General features: G+C 48.3%; 1 protein-coding gene across 4 annotated transcripts in view; it reads left to right on the top strand.

Annotated features, from left to right (window-relative positions):
* USP9X (ubiquitin specific peptidase 9 X-linked) overlaps window positions 1-22563 on the top strand; it is a 1493361-nt gene that overhangs the window by 432642 nt on the left and 1038156 nt on the right. For all 4 annotated transcript variants that reach the window (XM_069204214.1, XM_069204212.1, XM_069204215.1 and 1 more), the window contains exon 12: window positions 15770-15976. In XM_069204214.1, the coding sequence (XP_069060315.1) occupies window positions 15770-15976 (207 nt within the window). The remainder of the gene's footprint in view (window positions 1-15769; window positions 15977-22563) is intronic.

Below are 22563 nucleotides of genomic sequence, written 5' to 3'. Positions count from 1 at the left end.
GTGGAGTACTGGTTTGGGCTGGTATCATCAAAGATGAGCTTGTGGGGCCTTTTCGGGTTGAGGATGGAGTCAAGCTCAACTCCCAGTCCTACTGCCAGTTCCTGGAAGACACCTTCTTCAAGCAGTGGTACAGGAAGAAGTCTGCATCCTTCAAGAAAAACATGATTTTCATGCAGGACAATGCTCCATCACACGCGTCCAAGTACTCCACAGCGTGGCTGGCAAGAAAGGGTATAAAAGAAGGAAATCTAATCACATGGCCTCCTTGTTCACCTGATCTGAACCCCATTGAGAACCTGTGGTCCATCATCAAATGTGAGATTTACAAGGAGGGATAACAGTACACCTCTCTGAACAGTGTCTGGGAGGCTGTGGTTGCTGCTGCACGCAATGTTGATGGTGAACAGATCAAAACACTGACAGAATCCATGGATGGCAGGCTTTTGAGTGTCCTTGCAAAGAAAGGTGGCTATATTGGTCACTGATTTGTTTTTGTTTTGTATTTGAATGTCAGAAATGTATATTTGTGAATGTTGAGATGTTATATTGGTTTCACTGGTAATAATAAATAATTGAAATGGGTATATATTTTTTTTTGTTAAGTTGCCTAATAATTATGCACAGTAATAGTCACCTGCACACACAGATATCCCCCTCACATAGCTAAAACTAAAAACAAACTAAAAACTACTTCCAAATATATTCAGCTTTGATATTAATGAGTTTTTTGGGTTCATTGAGAACATGGTTGTTGTTCAATAATAAAATGAATCCTCAAAAATACAACTTGCCTAATAATTCTGCACTCCCTGTACACTTATCACACCTAATTCAGACCATTTGGCATTGGGCAATACATCACAACTTTTATCTGTTGGCAGAACACCTCTTAGGAATGGACGACTTTGTGGACTTCCTCTGCAGGATGCGGCAACAAGCCGACGAGTGGAAGCTCCACCCCTGAGCCCTCCTCCCATACTTCCACAAGTGGGGGTTTCCACAGATAGACCTGTTTGCAACCGCAAACAACACAAAATGCCCAAACCTTGCCTCCATGTTTCCACTCCCCCTATCCAAGGGCAATGCTCTATGGATAAATTGATCAGGGATATTTGCCTGTGCTTTTCAACCTCTCCCTCTTTCTACATTTCAGGTTCAGACGCTCAGGCAAACGTCTCACCCTCGTTCTTGTCAGCTATGGTTCACCATTCCACTCAAACTCTCTGTAGTTCCCCATGAGAAGCTTCACCTCAAGCCAGACCTTTTCCCTCAGAACCATAGAGAAATCTGGCATCCAAATCCAAGGAAACTCAACCTTACAATTTGGCTCCTGAGGTCATAGAATTTGGTTACCTAAATATCCCACCTCAATGTATGACCATTCTTAAAGAAGCTCGTAGACCTACAATCAAAGCATGTTATGCAGCTTAATGAAAAAGATTTGTCTATTACTGCTGTAATAAGCACGTTGATCCTTTTAGAACTGTGCAAAACATTATTTGCTACCTTCTTCAATTACAACTCTATGGCATTAGCAACACTGCAATAAGCTTACATCTAGCTGCAGTGGCTGCCTACCTACAAAACAGGCAACACTTATCTTTGTTCAGAGTGCCAGTATCTAAGACCTTAAAAGAGTAATAGTACTAAGAATTCCACCTGCCCCCACGTGGAATCTCAATATTGTTCTCACTAGACTTATAGGTCCACCATTTGAACTATTATATAAATGTCCCCTCATATTTCAATCTTCGAAGGTTGCCTTTTTGATTGCCATTACTTCACTTAGGTGTGTCAGTGAGGTCCGGGCATTAATCTTAGAAGAACCTTCATTCCAACTACACAGGAGTAGGGTGGTCCTTCGTTCAACCCAAAATTCCTTGCAAAGGTGGTGCCCCTTTCCATCTTAACCAGTCAGTTGAGTTACCTGTTTTTTTTTTTTCCTCAACCAGAATCACTTGCGGTAAGGGTTGTTCACACACTAGATGTTTAAAGAGCTTTAATGTAGTACAGTGACAGAATCAAAGATTTCCGCAAAGGTAAACAACTTTCTGATGGATACAACTACCTGTGGATTCCTCACCTAATGAATACTCCCATGGCGCCAGCATTCGACGGAAATCTTCTTACTAGTCTCTGCACGTCGACGAGGACGTCACTCTAGCCCACGCGACGCCGTCTGATGTCATACAGGCAATAAGAGGTCCTCGACGACGTGCGGACGTCAGTTCCCTTTTTTCCGTGCATTCGAAACGGTTATCTTCGAGGGAGCAACTGTTACTCTTGCGGTTACAGTGTATATCTTGCTGCGTAGTCTTTCGCTGTGGAAATAATGTCGCAGAGAAAGTCTGGATTTAAGCCTTGTCGTGAGTGTGGAGGCAAGATGTCGGTGACGGATCCTCATTCCGATTGCCTTTGGTGTTTGAGCTCCGACCACGACGTCTCGACTTGTGATTCATGCCAGCACATGAATCCAAAGGCCCTCAAGGAACGTGAGGCGAAGCTGTTTATGGCTAAATCGAAGGAGAAGCATCACAAGAAGTCTTCTTCTCCAAGACATCGGCGTCATCGAGACTCCCGGCGCCGTAGAGAATCTCGGCGTCATTCGAAGGAGACTCGTTCCAGGTCTTCGGATCGGCGCCGAAGGACATGGGAGATCAGTCCCACGGTTACGCCGCATCCTTCGACGCCGTTGCCCTCTCCGGCGTCTCCAACTTCACCTGGACAGGCGTCGGTGATTGAGGTATTGGAGCCTCAGGTGTTTTCTCCGGCGCAGACGCCGAGGTCGGGGTCGCCTCCGAGACAGGCACCTCAGTATCCGGCTTTTCCCACCCCTGGAGCCGATAGTTCCGCATTCTTGAATGCGATGTATGCCATCTTCCAACAGATGGCTCCAGGGGGTGCTCCGGCTGGGCCTTTGGCCTTTTCTTTGGGTGATCCTGCGCCTCTTCGGCCGGCACCCTTTATGCCCTTTCTCCCTTTTGGGAACGTGGGCTCGGCGCCAGTGTCGGCGCCGGTGGCCGCTCCGGTGGCTTCAGAAGGATTGGCCCCGGGGATTTCCATCCCGTCGAAGTCGGGATTTCGGCCTGTGACTCCGGTGGGTCCATCTGCTTCAGCTGCTCTTTTGTCGGCGCCGAAGTTACCTGTGGCGCCGGACGCGGCGTCGGTGGCTTCTGAAGATCGGCGCCGATCTTCGACTTCGGCGGAGGCATTGTCGACTCCGCGTATTGAACAGCGACTTCATTCCAGGAGACGTGCTCTCCGTGTATTAGAAGAGCAGGAGTACCAACGAGCCCTGGAGGAAGGAGATCTAGAGGACTCGGGTGATGGGCTGCGTGGACTGGAGTCGGCCAGTGGGCTGGACACTTCCCCTGAGTGGGATCTTTCGTCCCCGGGGGAATATACTGAGGAGGCTGCTTCCTTTCATGCAGTGGTACGGAAGGCAGCTAGTTTTTTGGACCTGCCTTTGCCGGTGGTGGAGGCTAAACAAAACCTTTTAACAGAGGTGCTACATCCGGCCTCAGCTGCGGCGGAGCCTCTGTTGCCATTTAATGACGCTCTGCTGGATCCGGTGATAGAGGTGTGGAAGAGGCCGGCATCTTCCCCAGCAGTTCACAGAGCCGTGGCCAGGAGGTATCGGGCGGCTCCGACTGACCCTGGGTTTCTATCTAGGCACCCTATGCCGGAGAGCTTGGTGGTGCAGGCCTCCTGTTCATCCAAGTCAGCGCCTGGTTCTTTCCTGACGGTGCCTGGGGACAGAGATTCAAAGAAGCTAGAGGCGCAGTCGAAGAAGATTTTTTCGTCCTGCAGTCTGGCGTTAAAAGCCACCAATGCAACCTGTATCCTGGGGAGGTATATTCATGCTCTGATGGATGAAATTTCCTCATTGTTTACAGAGCTTCCCCAGGGTCTTTTGGATCTTGTCTCAAATGCCTAGGCTGCTGCGACCCAGATTATCCAGACGGGACTGGATACCACCGACTCGGTAGCCAGAGCAATGGGCACAACTGTGGTGGCAAGGAGACAGGCCTGGCTCCGTAACTCGGGCTTTTCTGCGGATGTACAGTCCACATTGTTGGATCTCCCGTTTGATGGGGACAAACTGTTTGGAGCCAAGGCTGATTCGGCCTTGGAACGTTTTAAGGAAAGCAGGGCCACGGCTAGGTCATTAGGGCTCCAAGCTCCTTCTTCCACGGCCTCTTCCAGATTTTTCAGGAGGTTTCGTGGATTTGGGCGTGGCTCTTCCTCCTCTTCCTTTCGGGGAAGATATCAGCAACCTGCCTCTTCCCATCCCTATAGATCTTTCAGGGGGAGAGGTAGGGTCTGCACCAGAGGAGCCTCTCAGCAGCACTCTGCCTCTTCCTCATCCTCTGGCGGGGTGCAGCAGGGGAAGCAGCCTTAGGCTTCCACCATTTCCCACTCACTCCTCTCCTGTAGGGGGAAGATTACAGCATTTTCTCACCAAATGGAAGACTGTTACAACGGACACTTGGGTTCTCAGTATTGTGGGAAAAGGCTACACCCTTCCCTTTCGGGAGTTCCCGCCCCTCATCCCGCCCCGCCCTTCTTATTGTTCAGAAGAACACCTCCTGTTGCTAGAACAGGAGGTACAAGCCCTCCTTTCCAAGGGCGCGGTGGAGTTGGTCCCAGAGCAGGAAAGGGGTCGAGGATGTTACTCAAGGTATTTCCTGATTCCCAAGAAGGATGGTCGTTTGAGACCAATTCTGGACCTGAGGATCTTGAATTGGTTCCTCAAGCAGGAAAAATTCAAGATGCTGACCCTAGCACAGGTGCTTTTGGCGTTGAACAAGGAAGACTGGATGGTGTCTGTCGACTTGCAGGATGCTTACTTTCATATCCCGATACTCAAGTCACACAGGAAGTATCTCGGTTTGTGGTGGGATCGCAACACTATCAGTTTGCGGTCCTTCCGTTTGGTCTTACTTCAGCACCTCGAGTCTTCACGAAGGTGATGTCGGTGGTTGCGGCAGAACTCAGAAGGAAGGGGATAGCAGTATTCCCTTACTTGGACGACTGGTTGATCAAAGCCAAGTCCCCGGAGCTTGTGTCGCATCATCTGCAGTCAACAACCCAGTTGTTGTTCGACCTGGGTTTTTCGGTGAACGAGCCCAAATCTCACCTTGAGCCCTCTCAGCGCCTCCTGTTCATAGGGGCAGTACTGGATACAACATTGGGTCGGGCCTTTCCTCCGCCTCAGCGGATTCAAGATATTCAGGATTTGGTTCCAATGTTTCGAAATGGAGCGGTAGTTCCAGTCCTCAAGGTCCTTCGTCTGCTCGGTCTGTTTGCCTCCTGCATTCTGTTGGTCACGCATGCTCGCTGGCACATGAGGGCTCTTCAGTGGTGCCTCCGAAGGCAGTGGTCTCAACACAAAGGGGATCTAGAGAGTACTGTCAAGATCTCCAGAGATGCTGCTGTGGATTTGAAGTGGTGGATTGCAAGCAACAATCTTTCACAAGGAAAGCCGTTCCAGCAGTCGCCACCAGTGGCCACAGTCATAATGGATGCTTCCACTCTAGGGTGGGGAGCTCATCTGGGGGATCTGGAGATCAAAGGTCTTTGGTCTCCAGAGGAACAGATGTTTCACATCAATCTGTTGGAGTTACGGGCTGTACGTCTGGCTCTCAAGGCCTTCCTCCCTTCCCTTCGTGGTCAGTCGGTACAGGTCCTAACGGACAATACTACCACGATGTGGTACATAAACAAGCAGGGAGGAGTGGGGTCGTACCTTCTCTGCAGAGAAGCTCTTCGACTATGGTCCTGGGCAAAGGACCATCAGATTTGCTTGATAGCAAACCATCTGGCCGGAGTCTTGAACGTGCGTGCGGACAGTCTCAGTCGCCAATTCTCGGCAGACCACGAGTGGCGTCTCCATCCAGATCAAGTCCGTTTAATCTTCCAGAGGTGGGGGTTTCCTCGGGTAGATCTGTTTGCCACTCGAGAGAACGCGCATTGTCCGTTATTCTGCAGCCTCCAGTATCCGATGCAGGGAGCGTTGGGGGACGCGTTTCAAATAACTTGGTGCGGCCAGTTGCTTTACGCGTTTCCTCCCATACCCTTGATTCCTCGAGTATTGAGGAAGATTCGCCAGGACCGGGCTCTAGTCATCCTAATAGCTCCGGATTGGCCAAGGAGGGTATGGTACTCCGACCTTCTCCAACTCACAATGTGCCCTCCGCTCCGTTTCCCTTTCAGGGCAGACCTCCTCTCGCAGTCGCAGGGGCAGGTTCTACACCCCAACCTCCAGAGTCTGCACCTACATGCCTGGAGATTGAACGGGGCAACCTGAGTTCCTTCTCTCTCCCGCCTGAGGTAGTGGATGTTATATTAGCGGCCAGGCGACACTCCACTAAATCTATCTACGCTAATAGATGGTCTAAATTTGTTGCGTGGTGTGGAGAGAGGCAGATTGATCCTTTGCATGCTCATCTATCGGACGTTTTGTCTTTTGCTCTGTCTCTAGCGCAGAAAGGTTGTGCAGTGGCTACCATTAAGGGTTATTTATCGGCCTTGTCAGCCTTCATATGTCTTCCAGACCAACCATCTTTATTTAAATCCCCTATTGTTATCAGATTCCTGAAAGGTCTTCTAAATAAATATCCTCCAAAGCCATTCGTTATGCCGCAATGGGATTTGTCCTTGGTCCTGACTTTTCTTATGGGGTCCCCTTTTGAACCTATGCATTCTTGCCCCTTAAGGTATTTGGTTTTAAAAACAGTCTTCCTGATAGCTATAACATCAGCAAGGAGAGTGAGTGAGTTGCAGGCCTTATCAGTAAAGCCCCCTTATACAACTTTTTATGGGGATAAGGTGGTGTTGAGGACCAAGGCTGCTTTCCTCCCGAAGGTTGTTTCACTCTTCCATTTGGCTCAGGCAATTACTTTGTCCACGTTCTATCCTCCGCCTCACCCTTCCAAAGAGGAAGAAAGACTGCACCGTCTGGACCCAAAGAGGGCGTTGAGCTTCTTTATTGATAGAACAAAGGATTTCAGGCTGGAGGATCAGCTGTTTATTGGATACGTGGGCAAGAGGAGAGGAAAGGCAGTCCACAAGAGAACACTATCCAGGTGGGTTGTTCTTTGCATTAAAATCTGTTACTCTTTGGCAAAGAAGGATCCTCCTGAGGGCATTAGAGCTCATTCCACCAGAGCTAAGTCGGCCACTTCGGCCTTGGCCAGGGGTGTTCCTGTGGTTGACATCTGCAAGGCCGCAACTTGGCCGTCCCTTCACACTTTTGCAAAACATTACTGTTTGGATTCTGAGGTTAGAAGAGACGGCCATTTTGCACGGTCAGTGCTGCAGGATTTCTTGGTTTGACCATTTAGGCACCCACCGCCGGGCGTGGTACTGCTTTGGGACTCTATTCATTAGGTGAGGAATCCACAGGTAGTTGTATCCATCAGAAGAACGAGTTACTTACCTTCGGTAACGACTTTTCTGGTGGATACATTAGCTACCTGTGGATTCCTCACGGTCCCACCCGCCTCCCCGTTGCCTTTCTGGTCTTACCAAGTAATCCTTGAGTGCGCTCCTCTTGGTCTTTGAGGGTGCAATAGATGTTGTATATAATATATTTATATATATGTATATATGTATATATCTTTGTGTATATACTTGATGTGTGTATATATTTTAAAAAGAGAGAGTTATATATATATATATAAAAGAATATTCATGCAATGTTGTGTATTTTTACAATATAATGAGATGTTGCCTTGCTCTTTCATTGCATTGCCTGGTTGTTCTCATGCACGTAAAAAATGATTGGTACTGACGTCCGCACGTCGTCGAGGACCTCTTATTGCCTGTATGACGTCAGACGGCGTCGCGTGGGCTAGAGTGACGTCCTCGTCGACGTGCAGAGACTAGTAAGAAGATTTCCGTTGAATGCTGGCGCCATGGGAGTATTCATTAGGTGAGGAATCCACAGGTAGCTAATGTATCCACCAGAAAAGTCGTTACCGAAGGTAAGTAACTCGTTCTTCTTACCTTTTCTCTGCCTTTTTAAACGAAAGCCCATATACAAATCAGGCATTTCTAGATGGATAATTAAAAGTATAGAGACATATCAGTCCAAAGTTAAAATAACTTTACCTATACTCCCTAGAGCGCACTCTACTCGTAAAATAGGGGCTTGTATGCCTTTCCTGAGCAATATCCCATTACCTGACATGTGTAAGTCAGCCCCGTGGTCTCTACACCTCACACTTCAACTAAACATTGTTGTGTGGGTGTTCTAGCACACCAAAAAGCTAATGTAGGTTACGCACTGCTATGTACACTTTTTCCCAAACAACTGCAACACACAGGTTAATCTCTGCTTTTGGAGGGCACTACTATGCAAGGCATATGTATCTACAGCCACACATGCCTCAAACGGATTATGTTACTTACCCTGTAAGCATCTGTTCTTGGCGTGTTGTGCTGTAGATTGACATGTGCCCATCCTCCTCCCTGGACACATGTGGCTATTGCAGTTCCTTTTTAATCATTTCATAAGCATGGACATCTCTTTACTAATACTTAGTCACACTCCATTCTCACCCGCCTGCTGGAAAATAATCTAATATTGGAGTCGATGCCCATGCACGTTATCACCAAGACTTGACCTTGTGACTTGAAATACTTCTTCAAAGAAAAGAACTTGCACATAGCCGGACCGAACACTAAATAGCAAGAGCATGCAAAGCGTGTGCATCTACAGCACTACATGCCAAAAACAGATGCTTACAGGGTAAGAAAATAACTCTTCTGGCGGATTCTACATAATTATTTAGATTGCTGATCACACCACCCCTCTAAGTTAGTGCTGTGATTAAAAAGATTCCAAGGTATGCTGCATTGTCGCTTTCATTGATGCATCTAGGTTGTTCTACACATGAGGTGCGGAAAAAGTACTAGGAACGTATGCCAGGGTGCTTGTGACCACCTCTAATGTTGACGGATGCTGGGCTGGTGAAGTCGTGGTTGAGAACGCATGGTGTCACCTTGCGAATGCTATTGTTGGGGAAATCATTTCCAGATCCATTCGGGTGCCTGGATGATATGATTAACGTGTGAAGTCTGCTGGGATATTTGGTAACACCTGAAATATCGTAAACAACTTTTGTTTTCGCTTCATAGCAGTTCTCGAATGTCGTAATGTAGCTTGACAGTGTGTGCCAGGGTTACTAGCCAGCAGAACAGGGTTTGTAAAGCTAGAAAGTAGTCCTGCCAAAGCTCCGGCTCTTGTTTAAAAAGCTCCACAAAAGCATATCGAAGAGGGAAGTGGAAACAGTGGCTCCTTTTGGCAGTGGAACTGCATACCACTTTGGTGAAGTTAATCCAAAGACCTTCTGGTGTTCCTGAGGCCGTGACTCGAAAACACTTCTTCGAAGAAAAACAACTTTTAACACTCCGAGCCCAACACTAGATGGCAGGACTATGCATAGCATGTGAATCTGCAGCAGAACATGCCATGAACAGATGTACACTGGGTAAGTGAAATTTTCCACATATATATATATATATATATTATGTGATATGTTGAATTTAACCTCCTGGAGGGTGAATATTTAGTTTAATAGCTGATAAGCATGGTAGATATGGCTTTAAATGGAATACAGCACTGCAGTTGAAGTTCTGAAAGTTTCATGACTGGGTCACAATTATGAAGTTTGATTTGGAGATATTTAATGAGTATGGTTTGTGAAAGAAGAATGCTACATTCATTGAGAATTGCCCTGTCCCTAACTGAAGTTCCTAGTCTATGTCAATAGTGAAGTCCAAATTTTTAAATGATGTGGGAGATCTGACCATTCCCTGTATCTCCTGCCTTCAGCACAACCATCTTGCTCCCACATAAAAATCTCTAGTGTTGAAAGAGCCATTGTATTTAGCCCATAACGCTAGGAGACCAGGAGTGTATAAAACCAATGTGCATAAAGAAACCCAGCATCACTTAGACTCCACCTGCCTTAAATGTCTCCTCTACAAGAAGACTGTTATATTTATATGATGGTAGGATTATCTACCACCTTCAGGCCTCCACATTCTTGGGCACTTGTACCTCCCATGGGATAGGTGGACATAAGTAAATGAAGGGTAGTAGCTAGTCAAAGAGGACTAATAGAAGTGGTGCTGATCGTGAAGGCAGAGGAACATTATCTCCCTAGCTCCCTTCTTTCTTATCCAGAACCAAACATTCTAGCAGTGGCTTAGTCCGATGGCTCTACTCTTGATGTCCCCATTCAACCATCCCTAGTCGGTGCCAAATTACACCATGCTCTCTGAGGACTGCACCATGCCGTTGTCCTGGTCATCAGTCATCGTTGTCAAAGGCTTAGGATGGGCTACCTGTGATGATGCAGTGGTTGTTGGAGGGGTGATCTCTTATTCAACGGCTCCTTGACAGGAGTGGTAAGAGAAGTTGAAGGTGAGGCTACAGGACTTCCATGAGAGGGAGAATGTCCAGCCGCCTCTTTGCTTTGCAACCTCTCAATACCGATCTTTCTAGAGTGAGACTTAGGGGGTCATTCTGACCCTGGCGGCCGGTGGCCGCCAGGGCCACCGACCACGGGAGCACCGCCAACAGGCTGGCGGTGCTCCCTCGAGCATTCTGACCGCGGCGGTTCAGCCGCGGTCAGAAGCGGCAAGTCGGCGGGCTCCCGCCGACTTACCGCTGCTCGGGGGAATCCTTCATGGCGGCGGAGCGCGCTCCGCCGCCATGAGGATTCTGACCCCCCCCTACCGCCATCCTGTTCATGGCGGGAAAGCCGCCATGAACAGGATGGCGGTAGGGGGGGTCGCGGGGCCCCTGCCGTGCCCATGCCAATGGCATGGGCACGGCAGGGGCCCCCGTAAGAGGGCCCCGCAAAGTATTTCAGTGTCTGTCTTGCAGACACTGAAATACGCGACGGGTGCCACTGCACCCGTCGCACCTTCCCACTCCGCCGGCTCGATTACGAGCCGGCATCCTCGTGGGAAGGGAGTTTTTCCCTGGGCTGGCGGGCGGTCTTTTGGAGACCGCCCGCCAGCCCAGGGAAAAACTCATAATACCCTCCGCGGTCTTCTGACCGCGGAGCGGTATAATGGGGGCGGAATTCTGGCGGGCGGCCTCCGCCGCCCGCCAGAATCAGAATCACCCCCATAGTCTTCTTATAGCCACTGTCAGATGAGGGGGAACTCTCATCTAGTCTCTTATTTGAGGAGGAATGATCCCTCTCAGGTGTGCCTTTTTCTTTTGTAAGCAAAGGAGCAGCCTGGCCTCGCGCTCCTTGAGTGCATTCGCTGAGAAATTGCAGCAGTATTTGCACTCCTTAAGTTTGTGTCAAGGGAACAGAAAATCTTGGAATTCCTTGTTGGGGGTGTTCTGCGAAGAGCATTGATATCCCATTGGACTTAAAAGGCATTTTTTTATTTTTTTTGGAACCCTCAGACATGCTGATATATAACACACTCGCAAACTGTACCTCGGATGTTTACTGTAGTTTTGTAGAATATCTGAATAACTGTCAAGTCAAAAGTTGAGCTGAGAAACACTGACTGAGCAGAGCTCAGCGAGACTTTCTAACACATGACGTGCAGTGGGATGGCTGTGCGCTAGATGAGTGCTTCAGGGTCTCTGCTCTGACTGGTTGAAGTTTGGATGCTTTAACACTGTGGATATTACTGTTACCGTGAGACTCCTACCATGACGACTGGTAAGCTTCAAGCATGTGAATCTATGAAAGATAGCTATACTGGAAAACCACCCCTGCCCACACACACCAACTCCCCAACACAAACGCCCCAGCCTGAAACAATCAACCTCATCCTCCTGCAACCCCACAGCTGGCCCAGACTGCCCATTGTTTGGAACTTCCAAACTTATCTCCAAAAACTCTTGTTTTTTATTTTCACCACAAACTCCATCAAATAACCTAATAACAGTAACCCTCCAGTTGTGATTTTGAAGAATCGTGGTTTGCCATTGACTTCCACCCAAAGGCGGTCTGGGTAGAGCAGTCTATAATGTAGTCCCAACTTTGAGAGCGCTTATTTAGCATCTGTGAACTTGTGGCATGCATGTTGCATCACCAGTGTAAAGTTGCGGAAAAGGGAAATTGCAGATCCTTACCAGTGCAGAGGGCCATGTTTTATGGCTATCTTTAAGGTGATGTCCTGGTGCCCAACGTTGACGAGCCTGGCGAGTATCGGTTGTGGCGGGGAACCAGGAACCAGGAGACAGGCTTAGTCACAGCAATAGATGTGCTCTTTCCACTGCGAAAGTGTAGATAAAGTTTTGGCAGCCAAACAGGTCAGATAATAACCTTTGGACACACGGGTCAAGGTGGCCAGTATTAGTGGACTCAGCTACTCCCAGAACGTGCCTCTAGGTCTTTATTTTTGATGACTACTGATTGGGGAGACGCTTTGTGATCATAGTAGGTTATAGTGGTCATAGTAGCTCCATCCTCCAGGCTAGAAATGCGCTCCTCAGCACAGTTCAGGTGCGTGTTTTTGCGGTTTAAACCCCCCCCACTCCCCTCCCATTATCTCTCCTGCCCTGCAGTCAAGGCAGCTGGTGAGGGTGTCAAATCTGTCATCAATCGTCCAGGAGCCCGCACAGAGTTCCACCATTATAGTGTCAGTGCCAGTAAGGCGATTAGTGTTGGGGCCCTCGGTTGCACCAGTTTCCATCTCAGTTAAAGTCCCTGGGGTGTCAGTACATCTGGGTTTGTCGAATAGTTGCTTATGCTGTTTGGGGTCCCCATGTGTCATGGTCCGCTGGAGAGAGGAAGAGATTTCAGATAGCTGCTTTTGTGGTGAGCCGGGCTGGATGGATATGATTTGACCGGATGGTGTGGGAGGAGAAGAGTGGAGATCCTACCGGACCTATGTAGTATCAGCAGATTCCTGCTGCTGGAAGACCCAGAGACTGGGTGGAACCCTCAAGCCCCATAGTGGGGACATGTTGAAACAGTCTAGAAATTAGGGTATTCTCTGCATGGGATTGCGGGTTGGTGGATTGATCATCTCGGGTGAACCCCAACAGGGTACATATGGAGCAGGGTTTGAGTGGCCTACCAGCTAAGAGCAATAATGATCTATATGTCCCCCCACGGCTGCTGTTTTGCAATTTGGTGTAATTTACAATCACTGTGGGTCCTCATGGGTAGGTAGAGGTCCCACGAGGGATGAGCAGCAGTAGTTGATGAGGTACGTCGGGGTGCAGCGATGAAGTCGTGTTCCCCCCACGCCCCAAAAAAAAAATGTACACTGCTTGGGTTGCCAAAGGAGAAGGGTGCGGAGTGCAGTACAAAGGTGGGGTGGAAGCTTAAGTGCAATGCTGTAGCTATTTGGGTGATCCTTAAATGGAGCGGCCCCATAGCGTAGGCGAGGACCATGGGGTCACCACATTCTGCAAGCAACTCTGGCTCCGTTCATCCACCACGCAGCATACTGTAATGAGGGATGAGCGTTGTCATTGGAAGGCTGTGCTGCCCAGCCTGCATTAATACCAGAAGGCTGCAGAGTATTTGTGTGGTGACAGTAGGCGATGATGCCCGCCAATGCAGGCTCCCTAAAGGCGTTGGCAGAGGAGATCCCAGAGGCAAATGACTATGGTTTTGGGCGCTGCCTGTAGTGGTTGGATTGCTATAAGATGCTGGGGTTGCTTCAGAGTTGTGAAGGTGCTGGCAGATGGGGCCCCCTCTGATCCGATCTCCTGCCATAGCAGGTATGTGGCAGACGGGGGAGCAGTGATCGCAGTTGGTGGTGCCAGAAGCCTGCAGGAGAGCGCTGTGGCGTTGTTCAGCATGTCTGCGGTGCACCAAAACCCTTTCCTGTGTTTATAGCTGTCTACCTCTCATGGGGGTGGGGGGGAGAGTATGCCAGGGTGCTGGATTGGAGCAGGCAGCCCAGTGAGACAGAGCGATCTTGAGCCTTAGGCGGCCTCAGAGGCAGTGCCGAGCCACCAGATGTCAAGCTAGGAAAGACCCAGCCTCCTGACTTTAAAAAGGGTCTTTCTCACTTCAGTGATAATGGAACGGCATGAGATTGGGCTTTAAGCTCTCCCAGTCCTGCCACCCAGTGCCGTACAAACTGGTGCTAAGAACTTGAGCTGTGTTCCTGCTGAAGGTAGTGATGCCTTTTCATTTTGGTTCTGACCTTCTTTACTCTGCCTTATCTCTCAAAAGTAGAGGCGAGGCTCCATTGCTTGAACCCCAAGAGAGCCCTCAACTTTGGGAACATTGGCTAGATGATCAGGTCCTTCTGAGTCAAAGAAGAACAAGGAGGTGCAGAAGTGGATTATCTTGTAATGGATAGTTTTTAATATTTGCTGTGCAGTGGCTAAATAGAAACTGCCATAAGGTCTGAGGGGTATTTCTACTAGAGGTAAGGCCCCTGCATTGTGTTGGCACACGGAGTGCTCTTTCTGGATATCTGTCAGGGTTTTACTTCAGTATCGGAGCACACATTCAGAAAGAACCATTGCCTTGGCAGATAGGCATGTCGAGATGGACATTCTGCAAGTTTGGTTCTGCAGGACCTTTTGGTCTGAGCCATTCAACAGACCCTCCACTTTGGGACTGTACTACTTTGGCCTCTTTTCACAAGATGACGAATCTGCTGTTAGTATCCATCAGATGAAAAAATTCCTTACCTTCAGTAAGACTTACTGATGGATGCTGCATATAATTGCAGATTCCTCACTCTCCCACCTCCCTGTTCTGTGGAATGGGTTCCTTTTCCATCTAAAAATGTTCCAATTAAGGAATCTTCACACTGGTTGTTTCAAACTGCAAATGAGTCCTGCATCGGAGTGTATGGACCAGCTTCCAAAAGAAACTGACTAGTGCATGCATAGGTGGCGCATATATTTAGCTCCACTCATGGCTTCTGGAGTGGAATGAAGTTGACCTGCTGGAGCACTGCTTTTTGAGTTTCCAGATCCAGTCTGCTGCCTGGGGATATTTACAATTTGAGGAATCTGGTTAGATATAGTATCCACCAGAAAGTTAGTTACCGAAGGCAAGTAACTTTTTTTGGCCTAGAAGTGACACCAGAAGACCTATCTGCAGACCGCTGTGTTTACTTCCTCCTACACAAAAACAGGCAGGTCTGATCCCCAGAGAGTCTTTTGTCCCACATGGGTAAATTCCAGTTTGCACATTAGTTTAACAGATGGATATATTTACAGTCGCAACTGCGGTAAAACACCATTGATACATTTCTTTATAGCTAAAAAAAAAAGGAACACCCCTTTCCTGCCCCCTCCTGTATGCGATTTAGAAAGGACTGAAAAAGCTAGTTTGCATATTTTTGTTATATTGTCAAAGGATGTTAGGCCTGTATTTTTCAAAATCTCAGTCTGTGTGACTGCAAAACACTTTGTGCATTGCTGCTCCTCATTACCAAAACCTTAGAGCCATGACAGACGTCAACAGAAGAATTTGAAGATCAAACAATTTTGGAATGTTGCTCTTAATATGAACCAGTGCAGAAACTTAAAAGGGAGTGTGACGTGAGGTGGTATCTTTTTCAGGCGGTAAATCAGATGTACTGCATAGTTTAATTATAAAGCATAGCCTGTACTGTCCTATCAAAAAATAAAAGTCCAGAATGAATAAGATGATTGCTTGAAAGAAGGAAACGTAAGATTTTAAGAAAATGTGGACTTTGGCAATTAGGCACATTTATTAAGACCCACCTTGACTTACATGCATTATTTAAACAGTAACAAATATTTCTGTTTTGTTTAAGATAAACTTTTTTCTATTTCTAGGCAAGCTGGACAAACGCTAGTAAAAAACAGCGTGAAAAGTTGCTAGAGTTAATTCGTCGCCTTGCAGAGGATGACAAGGATGGTGTCATGGCACACAAAGTTTTGAACCTTCTGTGGAATTTAGCTCATAGTGACGATGTACCTGTTGATATCATGGACCAAGCTCTGAGTGCCCACATAAAAATCTTAGATTACAGTTGTTCACAGGTTAGTCATCTATAGTCCTTTTGCACAAATGTTTTTTACATTGCTGAATCAAGGCGAAGGTGTTGCATTTAACTTTGAAAGCCTACTGTGTGAAGAATGGATATGTTAAGAAATAATTAAGGACCTATTACATGCAAATTGGTGAAGCTGATTTTCTACTTTACCTAGCTCTTTTGGAGATTCATTACCTTGATAAAAATAAGAATGCCACAATTAAACGCTCTAGGTTTTCTCTCACCAGAATACGCCCAAAGCTTCAATGAGGAGCCATTTGTGCAACTAGCAACACTGGTGTTTTTCTTGGTGCAGTTCTCCTAGTAGGGTCCCTGTTGTAGTGCTAAACATATCTCCTATGACCCTTTACATCCTCTTATGCCCTCTGGGCATACAGTGCTGACAGCTTTAAGCACAACAGAATGTTGAGAATGCTTGCCATAAAGGCTGCTATGACTCAGCTTCCAGCACAATACAAGATATTTTCACCAATTAATATACAAACCCTCTTTGTGCTGGTTTTGAGATCTGTATTTTCTTGTGGAGAAAAAACCCAAAGTTGTGGCAATTGGTGTTTCCTGAATCTGAACTTTGTTGATACCTCTCTTTGGGCTTGCCAGCTTTGCAGTCTTGACAAATCCATCTCTTAATGCTTGCTATCCTTCTGTGTATGGCCTCTACTGTGTCATGGCTACTTCTTTATCACTCTGTTCCTAAGCTCCTTTTGTGGATATATGATTATTTTAGGTAGCATAGAGGCATAGGCTGTCAAACTTTTGAGAGCAAACGGTCATCTCCGATTTTGAGGGACATCTGTTTAAAATGCTATTAATGGCCCTGCCTCCTTGGGTTCCTACTATGAGATGTCCTTAAGATGTTGATGCACAGATTCTCATGCTCTGGTACCTTGTACTTTTTCATGTTTCCTAAGCCAAGGGCTATGTTGCATGGCTAAACCATGGCAGTTGTCGTGAGTGGGTACATCTGATGAATCACCAGCCATGCTGATATCTTGGTTGGATACTATCATTTCTTCTTGGGCGACTTGAGAGTTAGCTGCAAAGTTTTGTAAAAGTCTCTCAGAAACCTGTAATGTATGCTTATTATATCTGTTTCTTAGCTGCTTTGATTGCTGTTTGGAGCTTGTTATTATCCACCAAGTCAAGACGTTTGCTCACTTTATTCAGAGGATCAATAAATGCTGGTGCTGCAGCACTATAATTTCTGGTCACCCATCATAAGTCTGACTGTATGTTTGTTCATAGGAAAAGGTAATTTTTGTGTGCTATTATTTTCTGAAGTGTAGTAGGAGCTGATGTGGCTCAACTTGGAGGAAAGAAAATTTCCATTATCCGAAACGCATGGTAGAAGACATCTCATATTTGAATGATATTCTCTACCATTCTGAATAATAATTAACTGACTGTGTTATCAGAAATCGACAGACCCTGTTGACTGAAATTATTCTGAAAGCTTTAGAGAATAATTTGAAACAAATGACAAGGAGGAGGGCATCTCCGAAATTATTGTTTTTAGGAGACTGATCTTTGTTGAGAATGACGTTCATCTGGAACATTTGGAATGGTGTGAATGATGACAGGATTATTTAGATTGAGTACTCTGCTGTACATGTCATTTTCTGATGGATACAACTACCTGTGGATTCCTCACCTAATGAATACTCCCATGGCGCCAGCATTCGACGGAAATCTTCCTAGCTTCTGCACGTCGACGAGGACGTCACATTAGCCCACGCGACGCCGTCTGACGTCATACAGGCAATAAGAGGTCCTCGCCGACGTCAATTCCCTTTTTTCTGTGCATTCGAAACGGTTATCTTCGAGGGAGCTACTGTTACTTTCATAGTTACAGTGTATTTTCTGCTGTGTGGATTTTCTCTGCAGTAATAATGTCTCAGAGGAAGTCGGGTTTCAAGCCCTGTCGAGAGTGTGGCGGCAAGATGTCCGTTACTGATCCTCACTCCGACTGTCTATGGTGTTTAAGCTCCGACCACGACGTCGCAACTTTTGATTCATGTCAGCACATGAATCCGAAGGCCCTGAAAGAACGTGAGTCTAAACTATTCATGGCGAAGTCGAAGAGAAAGGAGAAGAAACATCATAAGAAGTCTTCTTCGCCAAGGTCTCATCGGCGTCATCGAGACTCCCGGCGCCGTAGGGATTCACAGCGTCATTCCAGCAAGGAGTCTCGTTCGAGGTCGCCTTCGGCTCGGCGTCGGAAGACTTGGGAGGTCAGTCCCACGGTCATGCCACATCCATCGACGGCGTTGCCCTCTCTGACTTCGCCTGGACAGGCGTCTGTGGTTGAGGTGATGCAGCCTCTTGTGATGTCTCCGGCGTTGTGGACGTCGAGGCTGGCGTCGGGGTCGCCTTCGATCCAGGCACCCCCAGTATCCAGCTTTTCCCGCTCCTGGAGCCGCTAATACCGCATTTCTGAATGCAATGTATACCATCTTTCAACATGAGGTGCTCCGGCTGGTCCTTCGGGGCCCTTGGCCTTTTCATTGGGTGATCCTGCGCCTCTACGGCCGGCACCCTTTATGCCCTTTCTCCCTTTAGGGAATGGGGCTCGGGTGGCCGCTCCGGTGGCTCCAGAGGTTTTGGCCCCGGAGGTTTCCATCCCGTCGACGTCAGGATTTCGTCCTGTGTCTCCGGCGGGTCCATCGGAGACTCCAAGATTTCTTCGTCCGGATCCTTCCTCGGCGCCGAAGCTGCCTGTGGTGACGGACGCGGCGTCGGATGGTTCTGGAGATAGGCACCGATCTTCGACTTCGGCGGAGGCCATGTCGACTCCACGTATCGAGGAAAGACTACATTCGAGGAGGCGTGCTCTCGGTCTTTTGGAAGAGCAGGAATACCAACGAGTCTTGGAGGAAGGAGAGGTTGAGGACTCTGGTGATGGACTGCATAGTCTGGATACAGCCAGTGGGCTGGATACTTCCCCTGAGTGGGACCTTTCATCTCCAGGGGAATATACGGAGGAGGCTGCTACCTTTCACGCTGTGGTGAGGAAGGCGGCTAACTTTCTGGACCTGCCTTTGCCAGTGGCAGAAGCAAAGCAGAATTTACTGACTGAGGTACTGCATCCGGCCTCTGCTGCAGCGGAGCCTCTCTTGCCATTTAATGAGGCTTTGCTTGATCCGGTGTTAGAGGTGTGGAAGAAGCCAGTATCTTCCTCGGCTGTTCATAGGGCTGTGGCCAGGAGATATCGAGCTGCACCATCTGACCCTGGCTTTCTGTCTAGACACCCTACGCCAGAGAGCTTGGTGGTGCAAGCCTCCTGTTCCTCTAGGTCAGCGCCTGGATCTTTCCCAACGGTACCAGGAGACAGACTCTAAAAAGCTGGATGCACAATCCAAGAAGATATTTTCCTCTTGTAGGTTGGCGTTGAAGGCCACCAACGCAACTTGCATTCTGGGGAGATACATCCATGCTCTCATGGACGATATTTCATCTTCATTTACGGAGCTTCCCCAGGGACTCTTGAATATTGTCTCGGATGCCCAGGCTGCTGCAACCCAGATTATCCAGTCTGGGCTGGACACGACCGACTCGGTGGCTAGGGCAATGGGCACGGCTGTGGTGGCAAGGAGGCAGGCCTGGCTCCGTAACTCAGGGTTTTCTGCGGACGTGCAGTCGACCCTGTTGGACCTCCCGTTTGATGGGGACAAACTGTTTGGAGCCAAAGCAGATTCGGCCTTGGAGAGATTTAAAGAAAGCAGGGCCACAGCCAAATCATTAGGGCTGCAAGCCCCTTCTTCTTCTGCCTCCTCCAGATTTTTCAGGAGGTTTCGTGGATTTGGGCGTGGCTCTTCCTCCTCTTCCTTTCGGGGGAGATTCCAGCAACCCACCTCTTCCCTCCCCTATAGATCATTTAGAGGGAGGGGTAGGGCCCGCACCAGAGGAGCCTCTCAGCAGCACTCTGCCTCTTCCTCGTCCTCTGGAGGGGTGCAGCAGGGAAAGCAGCCTTAGGCTTCCACCATTTCCCACTCACTCCTCTCCTGTAGGGGAGAGGTTACGGCATTTTCTCCACAAGTGGGAGAATATTACATTGGACACTTGGGTTATCAGTATTATGGGAAAAGGCTACACCCTTCCCTTTTGGGAGTTTCCGCCCCCCATTCCGCCCCGCCCATCTTATTGTTCAGAAGAACACCTCCTGTTAGAACAGGAGGTTCAAGTCCTCCTTCCAAAGGGCGCAGTGGAGTTGGTCCCAGAGCAGGAAAGGGGTCGAGGTTGTTACTCAAGGTACTGCCTGATTCCCAAGAAGGATGGTCGGTTGAGACCAATCCTGGATCTGAGGATCTTGAATTGGTTCCTCAAACAGGAAAAGTTCAAGATGCTGACCGTAGCTCAGGTGCTTTTGGCGTTGAACAAAGAAGATTGGATGGTGTCTGCCGACTTGCAGGATGCTTATTTTCATATCCCGATACTCAAGTCGCACAGGAAGTATCTCCGGTTTGTGGTCGGGCCGCAGCACTATCAGTTTGCGGTCCTCCCGTTTGGTCTTACTTCAGCACCTCGAGTCTTCACGAAGGTAATGTCAGTGGTTGCGGCAGAGCTCAGAAGGAAGGGGATAGCAGTATTCCCTTACTTGGACGACTGGTTGATCAAAGCCAAGTCTCCGGAGCTTGTGTCGCATCATCTGCAGTCAACAACCCAGTTGTTGTTCGACCTGGGCTTTTCGGTGAACGTGCCCAAATCTCACCTGGAGCCCTCTCACCACCTCCTATTCATAGGGGCAGTACTGGACACAACATTGAATCGAGCCTTTCCTCCACCTCAGCGGATTCAAGATATTCAGGAGTTGGTTCCAATGTTTCGAAATGGAGCGGTAGTTCCAGTCCTCAAGGTCCTTCGTCTGCTCGGTCTGTTTGCCTCCTGCATACTGTTGGTCACGCATGCTCGCTGGCATATGAGGGCTCTTCAGTGGTGCCTCCGAAGGCAGTAGTCTCAACACAAAGGAGATCTAGAAGGTGCTGTCAAGATCTCCAGAGATGCTGCTGTGGACTTGAAGTGGTGGATTTCGGGCAACAATCTTTCACAAGGAAAGCCGTTCACGCAGTCACCTCCAGTGACCACGGTCATAACGGATACTTCCACTCTAGGGTGGGGAGCTCATCTGGGGGATCTGGAGATCAAAGGGCTTTGGTCTCCAGAGGAACAGATTTTTCATATCAATCTGTTGGAGTTGCGGGCTGTACGTCTGGCTCTCAAGGCCTTCCTCCCTTCCCTTCGTGGTCAGTCGGTACAGGTCCTGACGGACAATACTACCGCGATGTGGTACATAAACAAACAGGGAGGAGTAGGGTCGTACCTTCTCTGCAGAGAAGCTCTTCGACTATGGTCCTGGGCAAAGGACCATCAGATTTGCTTGGTAGCAAATCATCTGGCCGGGGTCTTGAATGTACGTGCGGACAGTCTCAGTCGCCATTTCTCGGCCGACCACGAGTGGCGTCTCCATCCAGATCAAGTCCGTTTAATCTTCCAGATGTGGGGGTTTCCTCGGATAGATTTGTTTGCCACTCTGGAGAACGCACATTGTCCGTTAATCTGCAGCCTCCAGTATCCGATGCAGGGAGCATTGGGGGACGCGTTTCAGATAACCTGGTGCGGCCAGTTCCTTTACGCGTTTCCCCCCCATACCCTTGATTCCTCGGGTGTTGAGGAAGATTCACCAAGACCGGGCCCAAGTCATCTTAATAGCTCCGGATTGGCCAAGGAGGGTGTGGTACTCCGACCTTCTCCAACTCTCACTGTGCCCTCCGCTCCGTCTCCCTCTCAGGGCAGTCCTCCTCTCGCAGTCGCAGGGGCAGGTTTTACACCCCAACCTCCAGAGTCTGCACCTACATGCCTGGAGTTTGAGCGGGGCAACCTGAGTTCCTTCTCTCTCCCGCCTGATGTAGTGGATGTTATATTAGCGGCCAGGCGACACTCCACTAAATCTATCTACGCTAATAGGTGGTCTAAATTTGTTATGTGGTGTGGAGAGAGACAGATTGATCCCTTACATGCTCATCTGTCAGATGTTTTGTCTTTTGCTTTGTCACTAGCGCAGAAAGGTTGTGCAGTGGCTACTATTAAAGGTTATTTGTCTGCCTTGTCAGCCTTCATTTGTCTTCCAGACCAACCATCGTTATTTAAATCCCCTATTGTTCTCAGATTCTTGAAAGGTCTTCTAAATAAATATCCTCCAAAACCATTCGTTATGCCTCAATGGGATTTGTCCTTGGTCCTGACTTTCCTTATGGGGTCCCCTTTTGAACCTATGCATTCTTGCCCCTTAAGGTATTTAGTTATTAAGACAGTCTTCTTGGTGGCTATAACATCTGCAAGGAGAATGAGTGAGTTGCAGGCCTTATCGGTAAAACCCCCTTATACAAACTTTTATGGGGATAAGGTGGTGTTGAGGACCAAGGCTGCTTTCCTCCCGAAGGTTGTTTCACCCTTCCATTTGGCCCAGACAATTACTTTGTCCACGTTCTATCCTCCGCCTCATCCTTCAAAGGAGAAAGAGAGACTACATCGCTTGGACCCAAAGAGGGCGTTAAGCTTCTACATGGATAGAACGAA

This window comes from Pleurodeles waltl, chromosome 8, assembly GCF_031143425.1.
Source record: "Pleurodeles waltl isolate 20211129_DDA chromosome 8, aPleWal1.hap1.20221129, whole genome shotgun sequence".
NCBI lineage: Eukaryota > Metazoa > Chordata > Amphibia > Caudata > Salamandridae > Pleurodeles > Pleurodeles waltl.
This window is presented reverse-complemented; position numbering and strand designations above follow the sequence as displayed.